The sequence below is a fragment of the Alosa sapidissima genome, chromosome 12 (assembly GCF_018492685.1).
Source record: "Alosa sapidissima isolate fAloSap1 chromosome 12, fAloSap1.pri, whole genome shotgun sequence".
Taxonomy (NCBI): domain Eukaryota; kingdom Metazoa; phylum Chordata; class Actinopteri; order Clupeiformes; family Clupeidae; genus Alosa; species Alosa sapidissima.
This window is the reverse complement of record NC_055968.1, coordinates 2346763-2371478: the sequence shown is the minus strand read 5'-3', so window position 1 is coordinate 2371478 and position 24716 is coordinate 2346763. Positions and strand designations below refer to the sequence as shown.

Here is a 24716-nt window from a genome sequence, read left to right as displayed (position 1 = left end):
CTTATAAACACTAAATGGGTAAATTGCAATAAATGGACTTAGTTTTGGAGCCAAATGTTGGAGTTAGAATAAATACCTCTGTGCCAATTGTTTGATCATTTTACAGCCACATCATTTTCGTTATTATCGTGCATTATTTGTTTCGGTTGTTTAAAAATGAATTTTTTTTTAATCCGATTAATCGACCAATAAAGTGCTAGATTAATCGATTTCAAAAAGAATTGATAGCTGCAGCCCTAGTGTGAGTGTTGGGGTGGTGGGTGTTTGGATTGTGGGGGCAATACTGACAGAAAACTATTAACTTGTGCCAAATAGATATTTTAGTAACAATTTACAAATATTAACAAAGGGTTAGGTAATGACTAGTTTGCTATTTATTATGGCACCTTATTATAAAGTGTGACCGGTAGTTTTGATAGTCAGTGCAATATAAAATATTGCCAACTAAAAAATATTGTTTTAGTCCACAATGCACATTGTTGATACAGTTAATCTGTCATGTCATGTAAGTTCACCGAGCTCTGAGTCAAACTAAAGTTTCTCCATTGCTACTCACTCAAAAAATGATTATTATGGTAAAGGACAGGTGTCAGGATGCCTTTTACGGAGGCTTACTTGTCATCTACAGTTCGCATTCATCAATGAGGTGTAGTAACAGAAGATGTAGAGGTCATCTTAGAGAACCGTTCTGGGACATGGTTAGCAATCACACTAGATGTGTATCATTCCCAATTCCAACTAAACTGTGCCAAATACCAACCTCTGCAAGTGGGCCTGGCCGTGGTTCAGGAAACCATGCACAGGAACCGGTACAGAGTGATCATCACATTACATTTATTCATTTGGCAGACACTGTTGTCCAAATTGACTTTCATATGTCAACTATATTACAAGGGATTACATTGTCCCGGAGCAATTTGGGGTTAAAGGGGAACTTGGCAACTAAAAAAACCCGTTTAGAAATTATTTGGATGGTTAAATGACCTGTTCCGGTTAAATGGTGACTTTCCCCGCTCCCCCTAGCGTCCCCAGGCGCAAACCCAACCTTGCAACTTTGGGACTACCGTCCTGGTTAGAGAAGTGAGAAACAAGAAACTCATTTTTTACCTTGTAACATCCACATTGTTCTGCCGAACATATGCTAGCAGTTTCGCTAGCTTGTAAACAAATCCATGTGCTCTATTGTTACCTTTTTCCACAGTCTGAAATAGCATAATGCACAACTTCTCCATCAGAGAGGGAAATATAGCTACTCCTGCCAAGTTTCCCTTTAAGTGCCTTGCTCAAGGGCACAACAATGAAAGCCGGGAATTGAACCCACAACTTTCAGGCTACTGCATGCTAGCCTAGCTCCTAGCTCACACTAATCAAACAACCTGGCCATTAGGAATCGAATGTACTCTGGCACATTATGTATTGCCTAATGTGAGTACATCCTAAGAGATGGTGTCAAGTACTCATCCAGTATCTTTTCCTTGTGTGCACCTATCAACGTTTTCCTTTGGACATTTTTTGTCCTTCCTTTCATTGATTTTTCTTTGAAACTCTGCCAAGAAGGCCAGAATTCCAGAGCCACTTCACTACTAATAATGAGACAGAGGTTACAGCTTTTTAGTGGCATCCACAGTTTCAAATATACACTGGAGAGATGTTAAATTCCTCGTGCTATAGGTAGGGGTTTTCACACAGCGGCCAATATACAATTAAGCCTATTTACCGCCAAAACCAAAATCACTAACAAATCACAAACATCACCAATAGAACAGCCATCAAAAGCATTTTACTGGGGTTATCAAGCAGGCACCTTCCTTCATAGGCATTTCATTGAATTAGGCACACAGCACCTCCAGAAGGCTCAGTGGTGTCTGGTGTCCCAGACTCACACCCCTCCACACTCATAAACACCAAAGATGTGTCTATAGCTAGAGATTCTGTAGTGTTTATCCACCTGCATACTTGTGCACTGAACCCTGTTTTCTTAACATCTTGGTTAGCGTTGGTGTACACTGCTCTTTGAATGACATCTTCAGTTTATTGACAATTTCTCCTTTCCAATTTCTCTTGCCAATCATAGAAGAGCTACATTCTATGAACAATAATAGACCGATCTGTTTCTGAAGCAACCCTTTTCAAACCTTTTTAAGACCACAATCAAATCGAGATGAGATGTAAGCAGCCCTTAACAACCAGTCCCAAACAACTTCTCTGCAGTATAAATATACTTTGGATTCTTATTCAGTCATTCGATGATTATTGGGGTAAGTGTATGTTTTCGATTGTAACCCCTTGTCCGTCAATAGTGACAGTAAATAACTGTGTATAACTTTGTTATTGACTATGAGACCATAGTGAAGTTAGTTTCACTTTGCCTATGAGTTCAAATACGGCGAGTGCAGATGCATGTAGGCTATACTCTGCTATTCACAAACAGGCTTTAGTAAAGCAAGTTTTATTGGAATCCCTGCATTCCATACACAGTTCTCGCGTGCACGCAGATTCCTTCAAATGCGCTGACTGTCAAAATACCGATGCACTGTTTGAAGGATTAGTTTAAAGGATGTTACGCCCAAAACACACCCGTGATTGTTCAAAAGGGTAGTTCTTCTGTTTCTTAATCAATGCGCCCGCAGTGTCTGATCACAAAATGCCCTTAAACAATAGAGATGCACCAATTCCAATTTCCGATTTTTCCGAGTTTGAGCTGATTCCGATTTAATTTCTTCTAACCACTTTACAGCACACACAAAATTATTTTCTATCTTTTATTCAATAGATCATTTTAACATAGACATTTGATCACCTTTTCAATGGAATATGGACAGATTCTTCTACAAGTCTAACTTCAGCTGCAGTATCAAACTATAATGCTTCCCAGTGTCAGACATTCACACACTACTAAATGCACTGTGTTATGGAACAACCATTTTTTTCTTCAACATCCAATATCCAACTAAAAATACAAAGACAATTTTCATGATACATTTAAACATGCTTCCATTTTAATATGCATTGATGCATATGCATTTATGGGAGGGCAAGGGAAAAGTATAAATATCACAGGAGAACACAGGAGAGGAGAAGTGCTAATAGAGATTGGTTAGGTAGGCTTTCCGCCATATGTATGAAAACAGCACGTGTCTTTTTTGCAGTAAAAAACTTCCGCCTGTTAACAGCAGGTGTAATCCAAATTCCGGTTAAAAATGTCAATTATAGAAACTTTCAGAGACAGCTGAATCAGTATTCAGGGTATCAATTTTCTTCATTGCTACTTTAACTTTTGCTTGCCTTTCTTTCGTATGTTCACTTCCACAAAATCCAATTCCTAATCTGCTACACAAGTCATAGCCTTAGTCGTCGTGCAGTAAATAGTAGATAATTGTATTTAAGTGTCATAAACATTTTTTTTGTTTTTCAGTTAAACTCATGGATGGAATTGTGTCTCCGGGCTCTTTGGATTATTGAAATCAATCTCAGACACCTGTGATAATTAGTTTGCCAGGTGAGCCCAATCAAAGGAAAACTACTTAAAAAGGATGTTCCACATTATTAAGCATGCCACAGGTTTCAAGCAATATGGGAAGGAAAAAGGATCTCTCTGCTGCTGAAAAGCGTCAAATTGTGCACTACCTTGGACAAGGTATATTTCCCGAAAACGTATGCGTGATCATCGTACTGTGAAGAAATTTGTCGCGGATTCAGCGCACAGGCGGGTTCGTGCAGACGAAGGCATAATAAGGAAGGTTTCTGCCAGACAAATTCATAGGATTAAGAGAGCAGCTGCTAAAATGCCATTGCAAAGCAGCAAACAGGTATTTGAAGCTGCTGGTGCCTCTGGAGTCACATAAACCTCAAGGTGTAGGATCCTCAAGAAGTTTGCAAGTGTGCATAAACCTACTATTCGGCCACCCCTAAACAATACTCACAAGCAGAAATGGTTGCAGTGGGCTCAGGAATACATGAAGACTAATTTTCAAACAGTTTTGTTTACGGATGAGTGCCGTGCAACCCTAGATGGTCCAGATGGATGGCGTAATGGATGGTTGGTGAATGGCCACCATGTCCCAACAAGGCTGAGATGTCAGCAAGGCTGGAATCATAAGGGAGAGAGCTGGAGCTTTTCTCAATACAAAGTACGCTAAAGAACGGTCTCCCGTTCTTGAAAGTACGAACTTGAAAAGTTAAGATTGTGAATCCAGACTCTGGAGAACGCGAGGACACAGGACGCTCAATTTGCAGTTTGAGACAGCAGCGTTCTTGCCAACGGCAGCTTCTCTCGGAACAGCTCGGGAGTCTAGTCATTTACCTATTGCTCTATTGGTCTACCCAGTATTTCTGACATTTACAATAAAATATATAATTCACCAGCTTGTTTAAGTTTGTTTCTCATTGATTTTTTTTTATTAAATATTTATAACAATATATTCACTTGCCGATGGCAGGAACAATGTTTGAAGTTCGCAGTTTAAGTGACAGTTATGATTAACGTTACTTGTGAAGCCTGTAGCCTACCGTTTATAGCCTAAACATGGATCGGATTGTAGCAGCAATTATGATAGGTAGGCCTATTATGTATCAATGCTGCCATTTCTCTTATGTGAGTGTCACGGCTGAGCTGACGTAATGCATTGTGGAATCTTCAAGCCACCAAGTCACCACCCGATGCATCCTTGATAAAACCAACGATTCGAGAACACTTCCGGGAATGTTATGCGTTCTTGAATAAATGCGAACTTGTGAATTGGAACAGTACTTCGGCGGTGATTGATGACGTTTCAGAACGATTTTCAAGCTCATGAGAACACAAGTATAGAAAAGAACGCATGTTGAGAAAAGCCCCTGGTAGGCCCCTTTAGGGTCCCTGACGGTGTGAAAATGACCTCGGCAAAGTATGTAGAGTTTCTGACTGACCACTTTCTTCTGTGGTGCAAAAAGAAGAACAATGCCTTCCATAGCAAAATCATCTGTATGCATGGCAATGCACTATCTCATGCTGTAAAGAATACCTCTGGGTCATTGGCTGCTATGGGCATAAAAGGAGAGAAACTCATGGTGTGGCCCCCATCTTCCCCTGACCTGAACCTTATTGAGAACCTTTGGAGCATCATCAAGCAAAAGATCTATGAGAGTGGGAGGCAGTTCACATCCAAGCAGCAGCTCTGGGAGGCTATTCTGACATTCTGGTAGCTCTGGGAGGCAGTTCTGCAATTACATTAAAGCAGAAACTCTCCAAGAACTCACAAGTTCAATGGATGCAAGAATTGTGAAGGTGATATCAATGAAGGGGTCCTATGTTAACATCACTGCATGAAAAGTGGGATTTTCGTCAGTAAACGGCACTGTAAATGGTCATGACACTTCAGGTTTACGATTGTGCATGGCAATTTGCAGGAAACATGGAAAACTGCCATGAATTGTTGGAAATTAACGTGGGCCTTGCTCGGCAGTCATCTCCCCATGACCCCTAATTCTAGGGGAGGCTTTAACATGTAAATGAAAATGTTGTGAGCTATACAAATGCAAATCAGGGTAGCAGGGGGAGACAATTTTCTAGCTATTAACTTCATTTTAAGAAAAGCTCTGGTATAAATAGATCAGGCTCAGTATAGGCTAATTATAGACTCGAAATTTTAGCTTGAATTGATTTATTTAATTAAAGTATGCTAGATTAATTACTTAGTATGTATGTCTTTATGCAGGCCTATTAGTATGTCTTTAGCAATGGCAAATTCACTTTACTTGGATGTAAGAATGTGGTTCATAAGCAACGCATCCGCGATTGTCAGCGTTCGGTCATTCCTTCTAGAAGAAGGGACCTTCAAACGAGCACTTCCCTTTGCTTGGAGGAATGGTGAGCGTTGGATCATCTAGTGCCAAGCCAATTCTCCGGGCCAGGAGAAGGGACATCAGCTGTCAGGAAATCAGCGTTGCGGTAGCCGACCAGCCGTAGCCCTACAAGGGTTCACTCGGAGTTGGAGACAAATTGTAGGTGCTACAAACCGGAGCAAGGGTAAGATTTAAAAAATGCTTTCATTCTGCTGTAGGCTATAAGGAAATAGATATGTTAATAGATAGGCCTACCTATTAAGCCTAGATAGTAGGCTACGCAGGAGCTTCAGGTAAGCTACAAACAAGACCTTGCATCTCAGGTGGAAGCTGTGAAGAGTTCAGCTCGGAGTTGATCGAGAAGAAAGAGGGTAAGATCAGTTTTTGGTGACTATTTTTCAGGTGCATTATATGTGTTACGCAGTGCATCACGCAGTCCTGATTGTCTTTATTGATTATTTTTAGGCTACAGCTGCTGGAAGAGAGACAGAGTGTGCTAGCTGAGGAAGCGGTGGACCTTTGGAAGTGTGCCACCATAGACCTGACATCTGATGAGAAAGACTGCATCGTTGGAGGGGTGTCTGGATAGACTGTGCGACCTCCGTCCTTTCGGCAGCCAGGAGCTCACCGAGCTCTGCAACACGCTGCAGTCGAGATTAGAGGTGACTCCGAAGTAGCCTACAGGGCAACGCACCACAGACGTCTGCAAAACTGACCAAATTCAGATAGAATGTCGCCAGCTAGTCAGTAGGCCACGGCTGCCCGTAAAAAAAAATAAATAAAAAATCAGGGTGCGTACGCAGTCCCCCACTACCACAAATTATGCAGTCGAGATTCCCACATTATTGATGGTAATAATAGTGTAGTAGCCTACATAGCAATGACATGAATATACAGCATATCAATAATGTCATTGGTTTGTTCAATAAAATTCTAATTATACTCTTAACAGTCATTTGCATCAACTATTTAGGAAAATCTGAGAAAAATGTAATATGCATAATAATTTGGAACACAGTGTAGTAAAGACTATTACTCCCCCCACCCCAAAAATAAATGCACAAATAGGCTGACACCACTGCATTTCTTACTTCCAGTAACTATATGCATGTGACAATAAACTTTCTTGTATCCTTGTATTATTGTCATGAATGATCGCTAAACTTTGCTTCTTTTTAATGTCACAATCGGCTAACTCCATTCAAGTGTGCTTGTAGTACAACTGTGGGCACGCAATTTGCTTACGTAATGAAGTGACATCTTAGCAAATTTCATGCAATATGGCAAAGCATAGCGTTCACTTTCTGCACATAGAAAAACTCGATATTAGCACTTTCTTTGTACATCCAGCCCTGAGAGTTGGGCTTTGCTAGCTTCCTCAAACTTTGCAAACTCAGCTGGCTGATGCTGTTTCAGATTCAGACAGACTGGCTGGTCGCCAGTCATGGCCAATCACGTGAAAATCGGCCAATTTTGATCACCAGCCGATCAATCGGTGCATCTCTATTAAACACCCTTAAACTCTGATCATGCGTTTCCGATCGCTATAATAGAGCCCTCTATGTCTATTGGCGGTCTTGGGGCCTTGACAAGAATGCTTCTTTACTCAATGAATGACATCATTGGTCAGATTGGTCCTTTTGAGTCAACAAACCTTTCTTGAAGAATAACCTAACAAAGGTTGGTGGGACTAAAATGATGGGTTTATATTAAATTTAACATTGCAAGTGCAGAAAGTTGCTCATGTTTGTCAACCTTTGATCTTCTCTAATGCCTGTCGACCTAACAGGTGTGCAAAGGTTTTGACTTAGGTTATTAGAATTGAAATGAAATGCAATTTCAATTAGACAAGCGCAATTCTTAGGGATCAAACTTTTGTAGTGTACACATTTATGACTAGGTAGATCAAAAGTCAATAAGACTGATTAAATCGCTTCACTTAAGGGAAGAGGAAAGATAGACTTCTCTGCATAGTCTGTCTGCCTCTCCACCCTTTTCATGTTTGGGTACTGTCTGTCCACTAGCCACTTTTTATCACGGTCTTACTGCCTCATTGTTTGCGCGCTATATTAGCACATATGCATAACCCCTCCCTCCATCCCACAGCCGGATTGTGACCACACTTACAGTATACCTTTTCTTAATATAGTTCTATATATAGATAGATAGATAGATAGATAGATAGATAGATAGATAGATAGAGTTTTTCTATAGTTGTTTTTTATATTACCTTGCCTACTCTCTTATATGTCCATATTTATTTTATGCTGGTCTCTAGACTTTATTTTCGCACTGTTGCACTTACTCATTTGCACCATCACCATGGCACTCACTCACACAGAGCACCTTACCTTACTATGCACAGAGAATCACAGGCTCAGTACCTGCCTCAGTCATTGCAAGCGCCTCATGATTAATCACCCACTATGTGGATACTGTTTTTAGACTTGATTTAGATTTTGTTTTATTTAGTATAATTTGTATTTTTTGTATAGTTTGTGGTCTTCCTTTGATTGTTGCACATAAACACGTTTACAACAAAGTCTGTAAACCAGTGCATTGCATGAATTTCTGCAATCATACTGTAGCTGTTGATGTTCAAAATAAGATTAAGATAATTTGAATGTGAATTAATCCATGACTAAGTGCCATTTTTGTATATCAACTGCATATATGGTACAGTCAAAAGCTTAGAATGCTGTAAAGTGAAAGACTAAATTAGCTTTTCTCAGGTCATACACATCACCAAGTTACTGTACCATTGTTATGTCTCCATCAATGAGTTAGCTATTCATGTAAAACAAGTCAGCAGTTGACCTCTTAAGGATTAAGGAACCTAATTGTATTATTTCATTGAAATAGACACAGTTCAATGTATCAGTGAGCATAAGCAACAGATGGTCAGTCCCACAAACATGTGTTGTAATTCCTCTGCAATGGCCTAAATATTTAGTAGGAAATCTGTATGAAGAGAGATGGGACATTTGAATAGTGCAGATGCCACTCATTAGGATTAGATGTGGACAAAGTGCATTGGCATCTACAATTGCAGTCTGCACTCTGCACAGGTGGGAAAGAAACAGACATAACTGACTTTAACAGTTTGTTACAATTTCTCAAAGTCTTTGCGTGGAGAACCACAGACATTGCTGTCTGTATTCTTTTCTTCTTTAATATACAAAATGGGAACATTGCTAGCCTGCACAAAAACTGGACCTTTTGATCAACAAATACACTTTTGTAAATGTCTCTCAATTGTTTGTTATATTGTTAAAGGGAAACAAAAGTAATTATACACCAGCATATATACATTTGTGTGGTGGCATAAGCATGCTATTACAGCAGAAAAGCTACAGAAAATGTTGTGTAATTGAGGTTACCGGTAACTAGTTTCACTTTAAGGGTAGCCTTCACTCCCAAAGGACATTTGTCTGGCACATCCTGGTTTTTAAGAAATCATGCATACTGGATTGATTCCTTTACCCATCAGTTGATGGATGGATGAATAAATGAACAATGAAAACCATGTGAAAGATTTACAATCAACGCTTGTTTTTACAATCAATTTACATACAACTCTTATGAACTGGCTGAAGTATAGTAATTGCTTAAGGGAGAGGATTCTTAATTGTATTTTTCACAATCATATAGAATATATTGTGAGCTTTGAAACCTTGGAGATGTTGTATCTGTGAATAGAATAGTCATGTGTAGTATGGGCAGGTGGTCTCACAGCTGATCTGTGTGCTCATGCAGAGCAATACCTATTGAAGCAACCCTTGATCCTGGATTAAGCCCGGAATATAGTGCAATTTGTGCGTCTGGACACTCAATGAAACAATCAGTTGATTAATTCAAAGCTTTTCGGTTGAAGGTATTATATTTCGACCCCCTCTCATTTGCTATGTCTTGATCAATCAACAAATTGAAAAAAAAAAAAATCACTTTCATTTTAATTAAACAACATTAGTCCAGGGTCACATAAAACAGGGAACAAGATCAAATGGGACAGGCCCCTTGTTGGTACACACACCAAGGTGGCTTGTTCAAATTCAGTCCATTCTTAGTAATCCATATTGATCTACAGCATACTGTAATACTATAAAACCGAAAAGACATTAGGAGAAATTTGGTGTACAGGATCAGAACAGGTCAAATCTGGGGTATTATTAATAGCCTACCAGACCAAGCTAAAATTATTATTATTATTATTATTATTATTATTTATCTATACTGTCTATTATACCCTGTTCTATAACTTATAGTGGAGCACCACATAGCTCACAAAACTTTAAAATACTTATGACAATCCTTCAAACCAGAACACGTGTTGTTAACTCATCTGAGAGCTACAAAGGTATCTTAGCATTTACATCATGTAATCCAATATCAAAACCCCCAACCAAAGCATTGATACATGTTGCAGAGAAAGTAGTCACACACTCTTTTCTTTTCTTCCTCTATTCACAACCAATGTTTCAGCAACAGCCTTAATCCTGAAACGGTTGTGAATAAATAGTAAGAAAAACAAAGGAGTGTGTGGCAACTGTCTCTTTATTTATATCATCCCGACCAGCACCTCAATTTGGGAGTGTGCTCGTTCACTAAGTTTCTACCCCATTTTTCATAACTGCAGACATTATGATCTGATCATTTTATGTTAAGTGGGTTATGTGACATAAAACTGCATATATCTGCGTGCAATAGTTTTGCTGCATGTATTCAGTTTCATTTTTTATTCAAACATAGAAAAAAAATCAGAAAAGTCATTAGCACATCTCCTGATTAAATGGATTGAATAATGGAAACAATTTCCTTGATTGCATCCAATTGATTTTTCATCCTCTAGATCTGTAAAGCTCCAGATCAAACAACAGCATATCACTTTATTAATATCCCAATGGACAATTCAGACAGCTTAGATACAAAGCCAAATCTGTCCTTAGACCTGTATCTTTTTTTAATTCACTCCACTGCATATACTGTACACTGGCATTAGTGATGTGTGCTTACCATTCTGGTGACATTACTTTGCATAATGTGATAGAACTGCATGAAAAGCATATAGGTTTTCATTTCACATTGTTGGTTTTTTTTTTTTAAATTATGGAACACTAGTACAGTTCCCATTCAAACATGCCATTCCTGCAGAAAACCACTAGCCCAATTACATGCCTGCAGGTAGGCCTGCTTTAAAAATAGGATGATATGTATGATAGAAAAATTATTCCTGCTAAGCATTCAATAATGAATACTGAATATATATATATATATATATATATATATATATATATATATATATATATATATATATATATATATATATATATATATATATATATATATATAATAATAAATGTGCAGTGAGCAGAATTTATGCATGGCTGCATGAGACTTTTTTACATATCAAAATGACATGACAAGCCTAACAGCTGTTTTAAGTTAAGGCTATACAGTGGGTACTACTTCGAATTGGCCGGCCTCACATTTGAATCACGGGTATTTTATTTATATTTCCCCAGGGAAGTGGCACTGACCCAAACAACCACCAGGTGGCACATGTGAGCAGGGTTAGGAACGTCGGCTTTGCTACAGTATAGACCATATGGAGCGTGCCACGACGAAATGAGTCTTGTGTCGTGGAAATCCATTTCGTGATATAGCGATTTGAATGCAGCGAGGGTCGAAAATGACAAAATTATGCATTTTCTAATTTCACCACTAACACATTCCTTTACTTCTTATCGATCACTCGTAGACGTATCTTACTGTAAAACGACCTAGAAATATGATTTTGAAGGTCAAATGTGTAGGCTGGCTGAGATGAGGATAGCCTTCACATTTTGGCCAATATCTCTGGGTTGGCTAAACTGAATTGAACAAATGACCTTGTTTTCAACCCTAAGGTCTGTGGATTATGAATATCTAATAAACCCATTTTTTATTGTGTCAAACTAGACTGATTTCGTTGTGGCATGCCCCATATATTTACCCAACGTTTTTCAGTTGGGTAAACATATAAACAGCAAGAACAGAATAGGTTGATCCATTTCACTTAAGCCGCTGTCCAAACCCCCTGCGCGCGGATACCTAACATTTAATTCGTTGCCTACATCTTTTTGTCTTATTCTTTTGTCAATTCTTGTAGGTATCCATTACTCTGCTACGACCAGAAATAATCACCACTTATACGCGCACTCTCTATCTCCCTCTCTCCTAGCAAAGGCACGCACAATTTTGTCGGAAGATCCTGCTTGAGTTCGAGTTGGGGGGGGGTCGTCTAATGGCCCACAAGCTGATCTGATGTGTGAAGCTGCTCTTGGCCTGTCTCTGCTGGCTACTGTCATGGAAATAAGCTATCATTGATTTGCTAGTGCAGAAGTCAGCCTCATATAAGGGGGGATGGTAGGCTCCAGCACTGGGGTTGGTAGTTCCCATCTGAAACAGTTTTTAATTTGGGTATAACAGCACATTATTTGAGTGCACCCACATTTTTTGAGATGTTTACCTTAGGTACTTCTTGCTTGAAACTAGGCTATACGCATCCAAAACGACTGCTGTTCGGGTGCGTGTCTGCAATATATTAGGTAGCCTACTCTGTTCACTGAATGCTTAGACAGTGCTGTGCAAAGAATTACACAACTAGGCCTACATAAATTAGCTTTATTACTGCTTCTACACGCACGAAGCAAAGGCGAGAGATAGAAGGTAAGAAAAAGAGAGTTTGAAGAAGGCATCATGCTCATTAGGCTGTGTTATTTTGTGCGCAACTGATGCTATAGCTAATGCATGGGCATAATGTTGTTCAATCAGACAATATTTCAGGTGGCCTAGCGATTTCTGGTATTAATTAGAACGCTTGCTGATCACCACAGCTTGCATCTAAATCTGTAGGCATTTTGGTAGGCCTACTGAGTCGGGCAAATTATGCGCTCAATCTCCCCAAAATAAACACAGGCAGGAGGACATGAACGGACCGAGATACGGGAGCGAGAGAAACAGATGTGCACATGATCTAGAAAAACTTATTCATGCATTCATCTCCAATAGGGTTGACTACTGCAATGGGCTTTTCACAGGCCTTCCTAAAAAGACTGTCAAACAGCTTCAGATGATACAAAATGCAGCGGCTAGGGTTCTCACAAAAACTAAAAGAATTGACCACATTACTCCAATACTTAAAGGGCAACTTAGCAACTATTTCAACGTAATAAACCCGTTTAGAAATCATTTGGATGGTTAAATGACCTGTTCCGGTAAAAATGGTGACTTTCCCCGCTGCGCTTAGCGTCCCCAGGCGGAAAACCAACCTTGCAACATTGAGACTTACCGTCCCGGAAAGAGAAGTGAGAAACAAGAAACTCGTTTTAAATCGTGTTTCTTACCTTGTAACATCGTAACCAAACTTATGCTAACCGTTCGCTAGCTTGTAAACAAATCCATGTGCTTTATCGTTACCTTTTTCCACAGTTTGAAATAGCATAATGCACGATTTCTCCAGCAGAGGGGGAAATCCTGCCAAGTTTCCCTTTAAGCCCCTGCATTGGCTTCCAGTAAGTCATTGGCGCTTCTGCTTGTTTATAAATCAGTAAATGGAATGGGACCAAATTACCTAGCAGACATGTTTCAGCAGTACACACCATCCAGACCTCTCAGGTCTCAGGAGAAATAATAGTGAAACCTACTGTTAGAACTAAACATGGTGAAGCAGCGTTTAATTGCTATGCAGTTCAGCTCTGGAACCAACTTTCAGATGAGATCTGTAGCCAGTTTCAAATCTAGACTTTCAGCTAAAATGTTAATAGTTTTTTATTTATTTATTTATTTTTTTAAATATTACTTTATAAACACTTTTAAATTATTGCCCTTTTATGCTTTTCTGTAGTGATGGGGACGAGACCCCCTTTGCCGAGTCCGAGACAAGACCGAGTCTTTGAAGGGTCGAGACCGAGTCGAGACCGAGTCCGTTGGTTTTCAAATACAGTCGAGTCCGAGTCAAGACCGAGTCTTTGAGGAAGCAAGTCCGAGTCGAGACCAAGTCCTTTAGGAGTCGAGACCGAGTCGAGACCAAGACCATAAAAACATGTCAGTTTTCATAATCATGATTAAATATCACCCCAATTAATAATCAACAGTTAGGCCCAGGCTTGGAATTTCACCATTTTAGGGGCAAGGCCACTTGGCCTTCAGTTGGGCATATTTGGTGGGGGGCACAAAGGCCACATGTCAGGGCACCAAGGCCAAAGTTAACTATACAGTAGTAGGCTATAAAAATAATCAAAGTTGTATTTAGCCTATTCACAGCAGTAGACCTGAATCACTGTATGAAACATTACAAAAACATGAAACATGACATATTACACAGAACTGATCATCTAATATTTAGATGTCTATTTAGATGTTTATTCTGATATATGGTTTGTTATATGTTGAACGAAGGGTTCGTGAAATATTCCACCGAGATGAATGGGTAGGGAGATGGGTGTAGCACCTTATGTAGACGTTATGATTAAATGTAATTATATTATTTACTTTTCTCGCGAACCGTTCACCACAGCAATTAGCGGCTAACATTGTTTAAAAGCTGAGAAAAAGTTCTTTCATGTGATGTGATACATGTGCCTGTGTGATGAGTAGGCTTAGCGATTGCGAGTATTTCAACTGAGAAGAATGGGTGAATTTGGACGCACTTTCTGTCTTGCCATGCGCTGTCATTTTCTCCACTGTGTAAGACTGAATTAGTTTGCGCTGTGATGCTAAGATCATTTTGACAGGCTATAGGCTAAATAAAAATCGCTATTAAACGGACGCAAAGCAGAATATTGAAAGAAGGGGGCACCAAGACCAACAAGGGGCAAAGACGTGGCCGCCGTGAAATTTCATTTTGATTTTTTTTTAACATAAAAAAATGCGTTGGTCTCGAGGACTCGGTCTGAAATTACGAGTCCTTCTCCTCCCACTGTGGTCCGAGACCGAGTCAAGACCGAGTCTTTGAAGGAACAAGTCCGAGTCGAGTCCGAGAAAGCGGACTCGAGTACTACATCACTGCTTTTCTGTACTATCACCTTGTGTGTTTTACGTTTTCTTATTATTATTATTTTATTATTATTCTTTACTTTTTAAACTATTCTTTGACTATTGACCTTCTATGCATTCCTGTTTGCTTTTGTTTATGTAAAGCACATTGAATGACCTCTGTGTATGAAATGCGCTATATAAATAAAGATGACTTGACTTGACTGCACCTGCGGGTCATTCTCATAGCAGAACCGTAGCCTTGAATGGAAAAGACTGAATCTATTTTCAGCCTGTTAATCGTTTTTTTTTTGTTGTGATTTTCTGACCAAACGCACCCTGCTTGCACTTGGATAAAGGAGGTGAATGATTAATGACGTTTTTAAATCCTACCGTATTAGAGGTGATTTAACTGTGCTCATATGTTTAGCCTGCGCTTCAGCCCTGCACTTTGTTCACGTGAGTAGTCAGAGACGGTAAGATTGCTGCTCTTTCCTTCTCACGATTGCGTATTCAACAGCTAATTTATTTAGATATCCCGGGGGAGAAACCCTCGATTAAATAGACCTATGACCTGACACTTCTGGCCTAAAAAAATGTGCCACAAGGTGTGGCGTGTGAGCATGTGAACGGATTGAAATGCGGATTGAAATGTGTCACACTCATTGGGCGCCCTGTTTTATATCGATATCTTCATATAGCCAATCTATACAAAATATCATAACATGGTTTTGCATTAGGCTTATGGCTTAGCAGATAATAAGAGTACCAAATTAATTAAACAAGAAAACTGCATGCATCTTTCTTTCCTCTGATTGGAATTAAAGGGACACCAGGCAACGTTTTCGTGTTAATTAATCATCTTCGTAAGTCGGTATATGGTTAAATGACTCATTACGGGGCCAATGAAGGCTCTCTCGCCCGCCCCTACTGCCTGTAGAAAGAATATCCCACTTGCAAGTTCGGTGTATCCTACCCGCCGACCGAAGCAGGATCAGTTTACAGCATAGAGGCAGGCTAACGAAACGCTAGAGATTGTTGCAAACGTGTGTATAATGGCAGAGCCGGCGAAGAAACAGCGAAAACCCTTGACGGAAGACGCAAAGAAAAGGAAAGGAGCTTCAGACTGAGCGAGGGGGAGTTTCGTAGAGAAAAAGCATCAGGCTTGCCTGGTGTCTCCCTTTAATGAAATTACTGCGCAAAGTGGAAAGGGAAAAAAGTGTAAGATTTCTTCGCCAAATTTGGTTTTACTCATTTTGAGTAGGCCTAAACGGTTCGCCAAAAGCCATCATGTCTGGCCCCAGCTAGATAAAAAAAAGTAGGCTCTGATTTAGCCTACTCTACTGTATGACTTCAACAAGGTGATCTTTAGTATCGTTCTGTGGGGTCCCCAACATTTTTCATTGCACGGACCGGACAACAGTTGTCATATTTCTGATGGACCGGTAACAGGGACGTTGATCGTATTTTGTGAGAGGTGGTGCTGATCATATTACTGGAGGTCCAGGGGTGTCTCTGGCTGTTAAGTACACCATTTTAACGCAGTTTGGAAGGGACAGAAATACTTTAACAGAGCAAGCAGGGCCCTTCTACTGTCTGACTCGTTATCACCTGCCTGCATGGACATTTCACACATTAACAATGGAGATGCAGATCATCTCCCTAATTAATTTTTTTGCACAACAGCCCACATTATGCGCTCACTCCAGCGAGACGAGTGAAATGTATTTAAAAAAAGTATTCATCGCCAATAAGTCATCACCATAGGCTATTTGCTACAATATAAGCTACTGTTAGGCCTACAACAAGTCGCGATTTATTAGGCTATCCAATCGCTATGCTGTTTTCATTAACATTACAGGAATCCGCAGGAATCCACATTCATTGTTTCAAATATCGTTGCTTCTAGCCTACCCACGAGTTTGTCAGTTTCACTTGCACAGACGCGCATAGGCCTACAAATTGAATGAGCACTCACAGCCTACCACTACCACCTAATGTTATGCCTCCATATTTTATGAATTAAAGCAACACCAAAGCACTTTTCCTCTGTCACACGCATGCTATTTGTTTATCCAGCACCGGCTTTGGAAATAACAACGTCCACAGAGAAGGTAGAGTATGTTGCATGATTTTATGAAAGTACGATGTATTGCGACATCAGAAGCAAGTCAAATTTGTAGTTTCTTATGTCTCCATCGAACTACAGAACCACTACCCGAACTGGCAAACTTGCACAGTGTGGTTATAGCCGATAGAGCGATCGCAAAGCGAATGCAGCCTGTTACGAGTTGATGAACCACTGAAACGATTTTGGAAACATTATTTTAAAGGTACAAAAAACTCTTTGTTGTTGCTTTAAGAAGTATGTATTGATCAGGGACACATTTAGTTTCTTTTTATTTCGATCCGTGGTTCCAAAACACCATTAGCCTGGAGATTCCAGACCCTGGTAATCTAGAAAGATTAAGGGTCTGGCCACGAATAATGTAATGTCCCAACTCGAGGGGCGGCACCAAGCGTGCATTTGAAAATCTCACTGCACGCAATTGGATAACACAATACGACCAATGTTTACTGACTGATTCCGGACTTCGACGCAATTGGATAACACTACGACGGTCATCTGTTAAGCTCGCCTCTGGCTAGGTCCAGCCCACGACCGCCACCTGTCCGTGGATTGCCAATCACACTGCTTTTGCTACACCTTTGAATGCAGTCCGCTACCTTGTTTATCGGCAATGCTACAGCCAGGGGCGGATCTAGAGATTTTTTCCTGGGGTGGCGAAGGGGTGGCATGAGGTTCCAAGAGGGGGGCCATGGACATTATTCAAAACTTAAAATTCTACGGATTTCACTGAATATGTTTTGTTCTCTACACTACATTACTCGAGGTGGGAGGCAAATCGGAGATGTAGCTGGCGTTTGGATGGTGTGGGTCTTAATATGTGAATTTCTTTCTCTGTGTAATCACTATACAGTCTGTGTAGTCTGTAGGGTTGGGTATTGTTTGGGTTTTATCCGATACCGGTGCTAAATCGATACTTTTAAAACGGTGCCGGTGCCGAAACGGTGCCTGAACCGGTACTTTGTTTTTAAAATGTTTTAAATTAAAATGGTCTAAAGCATGAATTTTTTTTATTGATAAGACAAATTTGAACATGAAATTGAACTGTTATATTGCCATAAAACTGCCAGGTCATGGACACTATTTAAGCACCGAAATGAGGCACCGAAATCCACGTTGTTATTCGATGCAGTTACTACCGTTTGTGTCGGCACCGGTGCCATATTAGAACCGTGTTTCGGTGCCCAACCCTAGTAGTCTGTACTTAAATTATAAAGTGTCAAAAAGCAATTGTAGGGGGGTTTGGAGGTATGTTCCCCCAGAGAAAAAAAATGACCCCTGAAATGATTTCTTCTAGTTAGTTTTGAGGGAATAATATGGACACATTTATAAAATAGCCATCAATAGATTTAGGTTATCTGGATTGAAACAAGATTCTGGTGATTTGGGGGTATGCTCCCCTGGAGACATTTTGTTAAAACACGACCCCTCAAATGATGTCTTCTAGTTTTGAGGGAATATGGACAAATTTAGTCATACAAAATAAGCCATCAGCAGATTTAGGTTATCTGAATTGAAACAAAATTCTAATGCAGGATTGTTGCAATGAAAACCATGACTGTGACTGTCAAAACATTTCCATCTGATTCAATAAAGACTCAGTCAAGTAAGTACCTTCTTAGTCAAAACATTCTTTTTGGATTTATTATAATACAATAATTTAAAATGTACATAACAAGAATGTAATTATTAATCCACCACCTCACTAATAAACATGCAAACACACACACTGGTGGACAGTAACTAAGTACCTGGTATGGGTATCTAATTCAATTACTTAATTCTTTGGAAGGTTTTTACTTCAACCCCCACTACAATTAAAGGTCAAATATCTTTAGCAGGGATTAGAAACGGTTCAAAGAATGAAAATGAAAACCGGAAACAAACACAGTTTTTGGAAGGACGGAACTGAAAACGGGAGCAAAACCAATTTCTCTTGTTCCGGAGTGAAAACGCCATTTTCAAATTTAAATAACCGGTTAATAACGGTATTTATCATTCCGATTAACCTTTGTTTGAATATTATTCAAAACTCCATAGGCTTGGAAAGTCACCTGCCCACACAGTGTTCCCCAGACCCCTTATAAGATGAATTTAGTCAGATGTTATGCTCGGTATCTCCCCTGCATAATTGGCTAAAACTACTAGTTGATAAAAATTATTAAAAAAGATATTAATATCCAACACTATCTAACTGCCTTTTCCAAGTATGTAGTCTAAATTACTTTTTGTGAAATAAGATACCAGAGACACTAGGCAAATATTTATAAGCCTGTCATGCGTTGGTAGCACCATACATAGGTTAGGCTATTGCAAGGCTTAAAGCAAGGACATTTTCTGTGCCTGAAGTTAAGCTATGAAGCATTTTTAAGACCTAATATTATTTAGGTATTATAATATTATGATATCAAATAATGTTTTTGCTCAGAACAAACCTAAATGAAAATCATTCTGTTTTCAGTCCCTGATCTTTAGCGCCAAATTATGTTTTGCCATTCACAATCTAGGCTACTCACTCACTCACTCACAAAGTGATGAATAATGAAGTACATGTATAGTTACTGTATTAAAGTACCTTTATCTCCTATTAAGAAACAACCTCAAACACGAGTGAACAATCAACATGTTAATTTCTTGAGGACACAAACTCCTGTGCTGGCCTCAGCTTTGTTGGTTCATCCAGCAAATGATTTAAATCTACCACCCAATGAAACTGGAATCTAAGCAATTCGATCTCATGCACTAAGCTTCATATGATGTGCTTTGACATCATCAAACGTCTAGTCTAGTAGCCTACTCTGAGTAGGGTTTGTTTGAAAATAGTACTTTTACTTATTGTGATTGAGTAGAATTTCAGTCATGTAACTGTACTTTTACTTGTGTAGATTGATTTACACCATATATGAAAAGAAAGGAAAAAGAAAAACGCAACCCCCACCAGCTTGACACCGATTAGATATCCTAGTTTGATTTGACATGTCGACCAAAATTGGATAGTCATAGATGCTGGGAAAGTGGATGCATGACAATTTTGAGAACCCATGTTGAATTATCACGTGTATTAATGGGTTGACATCAACAACAGTATTTACAATCAAAGGTTATAAACTAGTGACACACACAAATAGACTAACGTTAAGCTACGCATGATCATGCCCTTATTATCTGACCTGACCATCATCGAAAAATTCGATGAGAGAAAGTCTTGCGGATGTAGCCTAAATAACGTAGACTAACAGTGAGGTTGTTGCCGGGTTAACTGATTATGGACTGACTATGGGTCTAATTATGGACTTTTTCGACTTGGTGGTCAAACTTACCACTTTGTTGTAGACAGTTGACACCTAGTTGCATGCACTCACTGTGCAACCTGCTGCCAATGGTGAAATTTCTCGGGGGTTACTGCGCTGATGGTGATGGGTGAAACCATTGTGAAGGGGCGGGGGATTCTAAATCGGCGATTTCTGTTTGAGAGGAGTTTGGTGCGGGTTTCACACCTTCTCGCAGTTCTCAGACCAACATGTATGAACAATAAATATACTTAAATTATCTGATTTATAAATGGGGTAGCAACAGGGGTGGCAAGACTGTGTCCCAGGTTGCAGCTGCCACCCTTTGCCACCCCGTAGATCCGCACATGGCTACAGCAGACTTAAGCTGCCACCTCGTGGAGAAAAGTTGTAATACATTTCACGTAGCTGCGTGAATCACGGGAAACGCGAATTAACTTCTAAATGGGACCCACTGTATGTTTAGCCTATTGAATATGATAGAGAAGACAAACCATTTTGTGCAATGATGCATCATATGAAATTTGCAATGATGTGACTCAAAAGTAACCTCTGGTAGCCTATAAGTGACACCACGCTCTGTCTGCCACTCTATAGCTGTATAGCTGTTGTCTATAGCTGATCATGCTTTGCATGTGTGGCATTCTGAAACGTCCTTAAATTCAGGCCCATTAGCCTATCTGGAACTTGCAGTCGGAATTATTATGTGTTTAAAGTCTAAAGACAGTCCAAAGTAGCCTGGGCTATTGAAAGTGTCAGCATTGAACATCAATTTAACATTATAAATAGCCACTGCCTGTGTTTGTTGGCGTGTTGTTGCAAAATCCGCAGAATCATTTTATGTAAGCAAACCGCATACAGAGGCATTCTTTATTGTTGAGGTCAGACATGATAATCATCCAAACATCTTGCATCTTGACTTTCTACCCGTGCTGGGCACTGATTCAGTGCTGCCAAAGCTCCACTTCTACCCTGTCTCTGGTCCTGGGAGGAGTGGCCAGCAGCTAGAGGGGCAAAAGCCAACTTGTCTTTTACCTTATACCAGGGTGTTTGGTATTCAAATTTGCTAACAGGTTCGCCTGGGTTCACCCAGGCTAAGCTGGTAGTGGGTTTCACCTAGGATAAAGCTAATCTGACTGTTGCTTCCATCAGTGGAGTAGAGTGGGAGGTAGTACACACTTACAAATACCTTGGAGTGCATTTAGATGACAGACTGTAGTGGTCTAAGAACACTGAGGCCCTTTACAATAACGCACAGAAAAGTCCTTTAATATCTGCAACAGTTTTTTGCAGATCTTCCATCATGTCATATCTAGTGCCATTTTTTATGTGGTGGTGTGCTCGGGGGGTGGTGTAAGAATGAAGGATGTTAACAGACTGAATAAGCTTGTTAGGAAAGCCAACCATATCATAGGAGGTGGAATTCAGCTGGACTTTGGGGATTGCTTGATGAATCCTACATAATTCTACACACATCCTTTAAAATGAAAAAGTATCCTATAAAATCATACTATGCCTGTAGAACAGAGGTTCTCAACCTTTTTGGGGTTAAGAAACACCAAAAGTCAAACAGAAATGCCAAGACAGACTGACTGGCGACCATCTTGGTAATGCACTTTGGGCAGTTACCAGGCAGCTATTTTCCTATTCAAATGAATGGGGAGGCATTAGGTTTGCCACATTTGATTTGTGAAAATCCCAGACATTGCACTGGGGTCATAACTGTGGTTGTGCGGCAGTTGCTAGGTAATAAGGTAAACCATATTTCTGCTGCCAAATCAACAAAAAGCATGCCTTTTATGTCTGTGTACGTAGGCTACACAGGCCTTGATGTCCGATAAACACAACCACATAGAAAATCGAATAACCATTTAATTTGAAACTAGCAGAAATTATAATCCGAAGATCATTATCACCAAAAACTGGGACAATTTGTGTCCTGGAAAAGATTATTAATTATCCGGGACAGTCACTCAAAAAAGAGATCAATCCCAGAAAATCTAGTACGTGTGGCAACCCTAGGAGGCTTACAGTACGTAAGGGAGGTCATATTACCATAAAAAGTATATCAGGTGAATCTGTTAAAATCTCAATAAAGGCACAGCAACAAGAAATGTAACGATTTATTTATAGACAATCATGCTTATGGCAAAAAATATTTTCTTCTATCAGAATGGTTGCCAAGCAATGTTGAGATGCAGCAACATGTATAAATTTGTGGTGGTGCAGTAATATAGAATGAAATGCGGTCAACCTGGAGGGTTCCATTTCAGGATGAGGTATTATTCATAAGCCTGTATAAAATGCATTGAATTCCTCAAAATTTCACAGGACACCTCACATTGCCTCACGGCACACTGGTTGAGAGACAGCTGTAGAAAGCAGTCTGTGTGTTGACAGAACAGTATGCAACTAGATGTACCGCAGAGCGGTACAAAATATGACCGCCGCCCAGTCCAGCACATTTTTTCCACAAAAATAAATCACGCTGAAAGGCCTATATGATTATAACTGTCTCACTAAATTGCATTATCCACACTCAATTCTCACTGGTATCTGCTAGACCAAGCAAGTACCAAAACATGATTAGTTCATAGATTTCACATGTAAAATTCATTTTATACAACCCCACCCCCATCTTGCCTGTTCATAATTCTGAGAAATTCTTGAATTGTGTGCATGTGTGCGTGTACACGTTTATGTTTATGTGTGTGTGTGTGTGTGTGTGTGTGTGTGTGTGTGTGTGTGTGTGTGTGTTTGTGTGTTTGCCTGCGTATGTGTGTTTGTGCATGTGCATGTATGCGTACATATGTCTACTGTGTGAGTATGTGTCATACGTATGATTACTGTGAATGTATGTGTGTGCGTGTATATCTGTTTATGCACATGTGTGCACATGGAATGGGTTAACATGACCCCTGGAGGCAAACATACGAAAAAAATTGGTCATCCTAGGCCCTACGGTTCTCAAGATATTCACAGAAAACTGTGTCTGCCCTACCCTCCTTTCGGGGGGTCCAGTACAGCGGGGGGGCTACAGATCAAAACGAAAAACGATGGTTCCATGCTATCCATATGGGGTTACATGCCCACCAAGTTTCGTGTACCCCGGTCTTTCAGTGTCCCGGGAATCCTTGATGGAAATTTGGACATGCGAAAAAAAAAAAAAAAATCTGACTAAACCTTCGCTGCGCGGCGGTCATAATTACTGCTCTACTTAGTAGCTGCGATTCTCAGCCTGCACAAAGGTTACTGTAGTGGCACTCTCTCTCTCTCTCACACACTCACAGACCACTACATGCCTATAAATATGACATCAGTCAGAAGTGTTTAGTAGTAAACAGAAGAGAGTAAGCCCTGAATCATATATGAAGAAAAGTTCTACCCCAAAGAGAAAGTGACTTACCTGGCTGTCTATATCAGCTTTGTTTAACAGAAGCACAGACACCATATCCTTATGTCCACGATCACAGGCCCAGTGCAGTAGCGCCCGACCCTGAATAAAACAACCGTAAACAAAAATCACATCAACAAGTAACTCAGTCAAGAATTATAACATTATACAGTGGGCAGTGCTTCGACTTGGCCAGCTTCACACGCGGTATCACGCAACTTTAATTTGTATTTTTCCAGTGACGCTGCAACGACGCTGCAACAACCCAAACAACCGGTAGATGTCTCAAGTGAGCAGGGTGTCTCGTAAAAAGAAATGGAGCCTGGAAAACCCTACACAGACTTCACTACAGACTTTAGCAGACTGGTTTAGAAATAATTTAATAGCCAGAAATATTTGGTTAACTGCGAGTGAATCCCGTTTGCAGCCGTAGAAGAAACGCAGGACAAATTAAACATTCTGGTTTTCTCCGAGTGCAACGATGATAGACAGACATCATTTGGACAAAATATAGAGCATATTAACCTCCGTTGCTCAGCCAAATGCCTTCCTGTTACGTCCTGTTATCACAGAGTTACAGGCGATAAACGATTTTTGATGGTCACAAGTTTACTTCATTAGCGGTTTATTTTTTTGATTATTAAAGAGTGTTTTTTATTTAAAGGTTTGACTTCGTTGCTTATTCAGTAGAGCATTTAGTGCTCTCCCCAATCCCAGACGTTTATATTGCATGTTTGTTTGTAATGGATGCAACCGCGAAATAGGCTACGCGTTTGACGGCAATGAGTTGTTAACAGACATGAACCAAGACATATAGCCCAGCAGCAATCTAGGGACTGTTCATTATTTATTTAAGGGGCCACCGGAAGAATTTTGAGTGCTTCAGTCAAAAGTTGCATGACCCTCCCTTGCCTGCTAGAAATTTTTCAATGACCATCCGACAGAATTGTTAAAAAAGACATGACCCTCCCCTGCCAATTGTCGCTGTCTTCCGCCCGCGCTGCTTTGCGCCACAGCCACACACTGTGATAACGTTCTTAAATCAATCTTTCCCGTGAGCTTGCAT

General features: G+C 40.0%; 1 protein-coding gene across 1 annotated transcript in view; it reads right to left on the bottom strand.

The window, feature by feature from the left end:
• Positions 1 to 24716, bottom strand: part of acbd6 (acyl-CoA binding domain containing 6) — a 96640-nt gene that overhangs the window by 12668 nt on the left and 59256 nt on the right. Inside the window, exon 6 of the mRNA XM_042056216.1 lies at positions 23663 to 23752. Coding sequence (XP_041912150.1) covers positions 23663 to 23752 — 90 coding nt within the window. The remainder of the gene's footprint in view (positions 1 to 23662; positions 23753 to 24716) is intronic.